General features: G+C 42.5%; 1 protein-coding gene across 1 annotated transcript in view; it reads right to left on the bottom strand.

The window, feature by feature from the left end:
* PIP5K1C (phosphatidylinositol-4-phosphate 5-kinase type 1 gamma) overlaps nucleotides 1-8,728 on the bottom strand; it is a 173,865-nt gene that overhangs the window by 138,099 nt on the left and 27,038 nt on the right. Inside the window, exon 2 of the mRNA XM_018565350.1 lies at nucleotides 2,336-2,364. Coding sequence (XP_018420852.1) covers nucleotides 2,336-2,364 — 29 coding nt within the window. The remainder of the gene's footprint in view (nucleotides 1-2,335; nucleotides 2,365-8,728) is intronic.

The raw sequence follows: 8,728 nt of genomic DNA on the forward strand, positions 1-8,728 counted from the left end.
TGCACAGAGTTCAAATGAACTAGCAGCGGGAGACTGTGCACATTGTGCTGCACATTCATGTGCATATACTCCCCCTTCTATTGTCTATTCAAATGTATACATGTGTCTCATCAGTGTTATGTAAATGTATTGAGGAATTGATTGGCTGTTGTGGCCATCCTTTCCCGTTGTAGAGCCAAAGGAAATCTCACCGCTCCAATTCCTTAGCCACCATCAGGATTCCCCAGGTGCTGGTCCAATAGGTGCGTCTCCACCTTGGAATGTAGCAGTATACGAACAGACCACACTATCCAGAGAATTCCAATACTGCAGACTTTATTGAAATTCACAGTGTGGCATTGCGTGGCAATGCCACTGTGTTCTGTGGCCTAAGGGTGGCCCAGGATTCTCAGCCAGAGGGGCTGAGGGGCTCCAGGAAGCAATTGCTTGTATCAGGAAAGAGCTGGCTTTTCAGTCCTTTCCATGTTTTCTGGTTCATAGTTGGGATTCTGGAGCCGGGAAATTTCTTAGAGCTCTGGGTGGGAGGAAATCTCTAGTCCTGGGGCCAGGTGCAGCCAATTGCCAGGCCAGACTGTCCAGGTGGCTGGTAACAGCCCTGTTAAAGACAGTGAACAGAGAGGAAGAGAGGGGCAGTGGTGCAGTCGGACATGCAGAGTGGGAGACTGTGTGCATGTGATGCTGGATGCAGGTGGAACAGCCTGGGGGGCTGGAAGGCTTTGAGAGGCTGAGAGGGCCTGAGAGAGGCAGGCACACAAGGTGTGTGGCTGTGAAGTTGAAAGCTGCTCAAGGACTACCATTCCTGGGAAGGGATTCCCCAGGTTTGGGACTGTATAAGTCGGTGAGACATCTTTGTTTTGTTATCTGCGCTGGATATAAGCGCATATTTTGTGTTCAACATTTTCTGCGGCCCTGCAAGAGCAAATAAAAAAAGACTTGTGTTTTAAAAAACTCGCTGTGCGAGTGCTCTGTGAGCTCCCCAATATCACAACAGCAAATCCAGTATATCCGTGAATAAAAGTGTATAAAGCAACAAATGCCAGCACTGCACACCGCCAACCAACTACAACCCTCACATGTTTCACCCGAAGGCTTATTCATAGAGGTAACAAATACAGACAGTATATAATTTAAATGTGTTCAAAAAATCCTTTCCTGCTGTTATCCCTTTGTGCCCTATAAACGGAACTCCCTGCACTAGGCAGAACTTTCTACTGAGCATCCATCATATTATACAAAAGAGCTGAGAACTGTGCTTTTTACCACAGTGGATTTCTATGTGCATAAGCGTATATTAATATCCAGAACAGTCGTCATGTAAACACGTGTTGGGTGCGCCTACGTATGAAAACGTTGAATGCGCTTCACATGTTGGGTATCGCAGCGCACGCCGGAATGAGAGCAATAACTCTAGCACCAGTATTTTTGGGTATCTCTAAACTGATGACCTGTTGGGGCTTTTAAAGCGTTGTCTATGGACTTTAAGGGGTACTAAATTTTGTCGCCATTTCACGGACGCACACAATTTTTAACCTGGGCAGGTTGGGTATATATTCATTGTAACCTCATCTCTTATACTTTATTTTTAAAAAATTGGTATTTTATTGTGTTTTGGGTAATTTTAAAGTGCATTTTTCACAAAATGTTGGTTTGATAAGGAGTTGCGCTAATATGGTGCAACATAAAAATTAGCAACTGCCACCATTTTATTCTATAGGGTCTTGGCTTTCAGAAAATATATGATGTTTGTGGGTTTTAAATAATTTTCAGGCCAAAAATGTGGAATATAACATGGGTGCAAAAAATGAAAAAAAAAAAAAGGCCTTAGTCATGAAGGGGTTAATCAATATACCAACAGTGATAATAAGGGCTCATGCACACAGGCATAATGAAATACTGATCATTTACGGAGGCATGCTGGCTGATGTTTCCTGAGCAAAAAAAACATAATTTGGTCTGTAAAGTGCTTGGGTTAATGTGTACAGATGTGTAAACGTCTGTAGTGCATTTCGTAAAATTTCACTTTTATTCTATTACATTCCCAACATGTAAATTATTGGCTTCGGATGCAGATTTTACCATTCTGATTTTACAGATCTGAATGCAGTCCACTTTAGTGACCTTTCTGCATGGTGTGCAGGGGCCCATAGAAAATTATAGAACTGCATTCAGATCCATAAAAATGTTGTACTGATAAACTTTTTATTTTACTGCTGTGCGCATGAGCCCTAACACCCAGTTAAAAGCTATAACTACTAATCATGCTATAAGCTTTTAGCAACAAAACTGTATATTCTGTAAGGGAATACTTTATATAAAATTTGAATATAGTTCTCACCTCAGAAGCAGCTTTCTTTCCCACCACATCTGAGGAAAAAAAAAAGGAAGAGATGTATGCAAATAATGAGCAACAACAGAAACAAATCTGCTCACTCAAAAAAATGGAAAAAAACAAAGTCAAACAAGACCCAAAGTTTTTTTCTTGTCTTTCTGCTGTACACTTTTATGTAACTGTACCTTCCATCTTCATTTCCTTTGGGAGACTCTGGTGTTGAGGATTCTTTTTCTGCCCTCCATCATATTATTAAGGCTTGTGACTGCATATTGGTTCCTCTTTCTTCTAGTAGTGCCTAGTTTAGAGTTCTGGCTGGCACTATTGTCTCCTGCAGCTCATTTATGGTGAAGCTGCCATTACAGTCAGTCAAAAAGGCAGTAGGCCAGAGCTCTCAACCAGATCGAACCGACGTTGGCGAAACCAAATTGCAAACACCCGGAGCTGTCTACTTTGCAATTCACTTCTTTACCTCAACCTCCACCCCTCCGCCTGGATAACTTATCCCTCCCGACATATCCCTCCCTGGCCACCGCACACAGCCCCTTAACACCCCCAACCCCATTACTGACTCACATTTCCCTCTCTGGCCACCTTACACAGCCCCCTCCCGACACATATCCCTCCATGGCCTCACACAACCACAAACGCCTGCCCCCCACTGATGTACCCACATCCCAACCTGGCACATCATCCAACACACATTTCTGCATGGCCACTTCATGCCCCACCCCTGCTAATATGATAGATATCCTTCCCTATTCACCTCACGCCCTGTGTGCCCACGCAGATTCCTCTGCGGCCGCCTTACCCCCTCCTGATTCACATCCTGTCCTGAGGCAGTGACTTGCATCCCTCCCTAACTATGTCACCCCCTGTGGAGAGAAACTTGATGCTGCCCAAACTCCCAATACTGAACTCTTTCCTAATGTTAGTACACGGTTGTGCCACCTACTTCTATTTCTAGCCTGCACCAAACACTGCACAATCTTTCTCCTCTCTTGCACATACTGCCCACTGCCATACCCTGTGCACCACTGCACACCTTGTCTGCTTTCATACCCTCTGCACTTGTCACCTGCATATACCCTCCACTGTCATACTACCGTCTCTATTTCCCTTCTGCACATACAGCCCTATGTCATGCCATCCACACTCCTATCCTGCGCATGCTGCCTGCTATTATACCCTCCACACTTCTCTCCTGTACATTTTACCTTCTGTCAAACCCTCCACACGCTTCCCTTGCATGCACTGTCCACTGTCATATTCTCCACACTTCTCTTCTGCAAATACTACCTGCTGTCATACCTTTCTCGCTCCTCCACTGTCCATACTACCATCAGTCGCACCCTCTGCACTACTTCCCAGCACATACTGCTCATGGTCATACCATGATCACTTCTCTCCTGCACATGCTGCCTGCTGACATACCCTCCTCACTCCTCTTCTGCACATACTGCCCGCTGACATACCCGCCTCACTTCTCTTCTGCATATACTGCAGCCTGCCAAACCCTCTGTACTCCTCTCCTGCACATTTTACCCACTAAATCACTTCAACATTGTTTGTAATATCCCTAACTTTGCATGTTCTGGAATAGGCACACTTTTCCTAGTATTTTGTGAGATTAAATGATCACCCGTATAGGACTGTCACCATTGCTAAACTGGACTATCCATACACCTTGGGCAAAGACTGAATAGTAACATATATTTACGGTTATAAAGCATTTTCATTTCATAAATGTCAGTTTTATATATAGTACCCCTTTTCAAATATGCCAATGTTATGTCCTTCATACATAAAAATAATCTCTCTTAGATATAAGGCTTCACATGGAGATTTTAGAATCTTTGAGATGGAGCCTGACTAAAGTACTAAAGCCCACAACACTGATGCACAATTTGGGTCAGCGATGAATCACATCTCCACAGGCACGGCTTTGTAGACTGCACCTACTTAGGTCTCATGCACACACAAATTAAAATACATGCTCCCAGGTGTTTTTGGAACTTATGTATTGCTTTGATATGGCTGAATTCACACCTAGATGTTTAGGAGCACCTAGGTGCATTCAGTCTGGCTGCATCTACACAGACAAGAATTTTCTGCATGCTGGGACCGTTTAGACTGGTTTTACACAGATGTAAATGCAAGTAAACCCAGGGACATCTAAACACATGAAAACATGGGAAGCATAAAAGTTGTTTGTACTTTAACAGACAGCTTCACCTGTTTTTTAAAGCAGAACTCCAGCTTTAAAATAAAGTACTGTACAAAAGTTTTAGGCAGGTGTGAAAAAATGCTCTAAGACTGCTTTCAAAAATGTATACAGTATTTTTATTGTTTAAAATCAATAAATATAACATATTTGGTGTCACTACTCCTTGTCTTCAAACCAGCATCAATTCTTACAGTTGTACAAAGTCAGGGATTTTGTAGAATTAGAGTCAGGTGTATGAATAACCAATAATACCAAGCAGGTGCTAATGATCATCCTTTTCATATGTCCTTAACTGAAACAGAAACAGCTGTGTAGGGGGCTTAAAACTGGGTGAGCAACAGCCAAACTCTGCTACTAAAGGTGCCCACAGACCTTGCGATTATTGCACGATAATCGGGGGAAATCCCGCGATCATACGATAATCGCAAGGTGTGTAGAAGGCGTGTGACCGTTTCTACTGTACGGTGGCACGACTTTGGTCTTACGAACATGTTCGAAAACCAGCCGAGAATCGTACGATTTTCGGCTGGTTTGTGGCATGATCCTAAGATAATTGCCGCACGGGCCAGTGTGCGCCAGCGAACATTGCCCGTTCAGCATTGTGGTCATCGGAAGCCCGCCCCTCAGCGAGGCGGGCTTGCGATTATCGCAAGTACGATCTGCCTGTTCAAGATGGGCAGATCGTATGTTTTTTTAATGACCTTACAACCATCGCAAGACGAAAGTCTTGCGATGGTTGTAAGGTATGTGGCCAGCTTAAGGTGAGGTTGTGGAAGACCGTTTCATGTCACAGGTCATACACCACGGCAAGACTGAGCACAGCAACAAGACACAAGGTAGTAATACTGCATCAGCAAGGTCTTTCAGGCAAACATTTCAAAGCAGACTGGGGTTTCAAGATGTGCTGTTCAAGCTCCTTTGAAGAAGCACAAAGAAATAGCCAATGTTGAGGACCATAGACGCAGTGGTCGGCCAAAGAAACTTAATGCAGCAGATGAAAGACACATCATGCTTACTTCCCTTCGACATCGAAAGATGTCCAGCAGTGTCATCAGCCGCGAACTGGTGGGACTCAGGTACACCGATCTACTGTCCAGAGAAGTCTGGCCAGGAGTGGCCTCTGTGGAAGAATTGCAGCCAAAAATCCATATCTCTGACTTGTAAACAAGGCTAAGCAACTCAATTATGCACAAAAACAAAGGAACTGGGGTGCAGAAAAATGGCAGCAGGTGCTCTGGACTGACTAGTCAACATTTTTAATATTTGACTGTAGCAGGAGTCAGTTTGTTCTCTGAAGGGCTGGAGAGTGGTACAATGAGTGTCTGCAGGCAACAGTGAAGCATGGTGGAGGTTCCTTGCAAGTCTGGGGCTGCATTTCTGCAAATAGAGTTGGAGATTTGGTCAGGATCAATGTTGGAGAAATACAAGCAGATACTTATCCATCATGCCATATCATCAGGGAGGAGTGTTATTGACCCCAAATTTATTCTAAAGTAGGACAACGGCCCCAAACATACAGCCAATGTCATTAAGAACTATCTTCAGCGTAAAGACGAACAAGGAGTCCTGGGAGTGATGGTTTGTGCCCCCACAGAGCCCTGAACTCAACATCGAGTCTGTCTGGGATTACATAAAGAGACAGAAGGATTTCAGGCGGCCTTCATCCACAGAAGATCTGTGGTTAGTTCTCAAATATGCTTGGAACAACCTACCTGTTGTATTCCTTTAAAAACTGTGCGCAAATGCACCTAGAATGATTTGCTTTGGATTTCTATTCTGTTAATTTACTTTCCATTTTGTTAATAGTGTATTTATTTTTATCAATTAACACTTTTATTTCTTACTTTACAGCAATTTTTAAAAACCTGCCTTAAACCTTTGCAACCTCTTCTGCCCTCTCAATGCTTCTCCTCGGATCCCTGCTGCTCTCCCCCGCCTCTATGTGCTGAGGCAGCGGGGATCCGAGCAGAAATGGCCGTCGTGGGGGCAGAGGAGGGGGGCGCTGATCAGTATGGCCGAGCAGCAGAAGAGAGCAGTGAGCGGGGAGGAGAGAGCACAGCTGCTGTCATCCTGTCAGTTTCAGGATGACAGTGGCTGTGTGCATGGCCGAGCGGAGGATCGGTAAAAATCTATGATATTTACTGATCCTCTGATGCTTTACATCACTTCCTGTTCATTCATGATTTTCTGAATGGGTAGTAGCACTCACTACAGAGGCTACTACCCATTCATAACTGTATGATAGTAGTTTTACTATCACCAGTTTCTGAATGAATAGGGAGCCTCTGTACTAAGTGCTTTCCATTCATTTAGAACAGAGGCTACAGGAAAAGAGATTGAGGACTCTGTGTCCTCAATTTCTTTTTCTATTTCAAAAGGGAAATGTCAGGGGTCTAAACCCCAATATTAGACCCCAATATTTCCCCCAAAGCCCCCCAAATAGTAAAAAATAAAATAAATAATAAAAAATAAAACACAACCCCACACACACGCAACAGTGTGCACCATATTGTGGTGTATACCATGCGCTGCAGTGCATTGTTAGAACGCATTGAATTGTGCATTGTGTTGTGATGCATTGCCATGTGTTGTGATACGATGTGTTGCAAGTAAATGTACGCCTGTATCATTTTATCACAACACACACACTAACACAGCGCACAAACGATTTTGAACATAAGTCGCTTATTTACAGTTTTGTGTTACTTCATCTTTTTACTGTTTCGCAAAAAGGTGCAATTTAAAGTTTACAAATATTTGCTATTAATCAATACAGTTTCATCTTTTAGATTTGGTCTGAAAAGTAGATTTTTTTTGTGCACAGATACTGATTTTAGTGTGCTTTTATCCATTCAATTGTGTATTATTGGTTTACTATCGATTTGACAAACAGTTGCACAATTATCACAGGATCTAAAAACCTCAGCTGGCCACACCATCTTTTTATTCTACCGGGTCTGTGCTTTCAGAAAATATATGGTTGGGGGGGGGGGTCTTTTACAAACGCTAGCACAACGCCGCGGTAGAAAATCAAAACAATGGGAAAAATTTCAAAAAATGGTGTGGCCAGCTGAGGTTAAAAGTGTTGGCAGCGAAGGGTTAATGCAGGAGGCCCGTGTGCGGCATTGGAGGAAGTGGCAGCAGACACTGCATGTGCCTTTTATACACTGCATCACACAAGAAGGAGCAGAGAGCCTGTACACATGTCAATACTGTGGGCTGTAGCAATTTTTAAGCTGCATCTGTGAAGAAGCTACTAAAACATACTGGACATGCAACTGAAGTCCATCATGTTGCTATCTTTATCCAATACCCGTTCTTTCTATGCCTTTTGTAAACAAAAAGTCTACTTTCATCAAGTGCTTTCCAGTATAGAAACTGCAATTCACTTTATTATAAACACAATATTACATTAGTTATCAATACTGAATGAATGTTAACCCCTTAAATGAGTCAAGACTTGTTTTTCTCAATTTGATTTCCACCATCTGCAGTTTGCTCAGTGGTAACTGTAGAAAAACCATTAAAATACCGTAAGGAGATTCCTCTGTTACAAATATCTTAATAGCTATACAATTGTTATCCATAAACAAATCAGCCAATAACTGGCACAAGCCTGGACATTTTAGGGGAAAAAAACAATTTTTTCTGCTTTTATCCACATGATTTAAATGTACCCTTTATATATCTATTTAGTTGTCTCTTGCCCATAAGCAGAGCAGACCAGAGGAGATTAGATGAGAACAGATTTACGATGGGAAGAAGGGGGTGGCAATGGCTGGATTTAGACTAAGGAAGGAGGGAGTGCAAAGGATTAATCAGCTGATGACATCATCTCTTTATAGAACATCTTGCACTTGCTATGTGTTATGAGAAAACCACGAAACCACGAGTTCCATTAACCAGTTAAAAAAGGATTGATTTTAGATTCATTTAGGAAAACAAAAGCATATTAAAAGATAATAATGCTAACAGACAACATGATTATTAAATCAACTACTAGCAAAATAAGTACAACCACATATACAAAAACAAATAACCTTACTGCTGTCTCATTTTATTATCATGCATTACTTCATGAAGTGACTACCACAGCACGCAAAACATGTACAGTAAACATTTTCAGTTCATCACAACATAACTCTATAGTGCAGGGATTCTTAAAGTGGAGT

This window comes from Nanorana parkeri, unplaced genomic scaffold (genome assembly GCF_000935625.1).
Source record: "Nanorana parkeri isolate BGI_ZX_2015 unplaced genomic scaffold, ASM93562v1 scaffold836, whole genome shotgun sequence".
In the NCBI taxonomy this organism is placed as follows: domain Eukaryota; kingdom Metazoa; phylum Chordata; class Amphibia; order Anura; family Dicroglossidae; genus Nanorana; species Nanorana parkeri.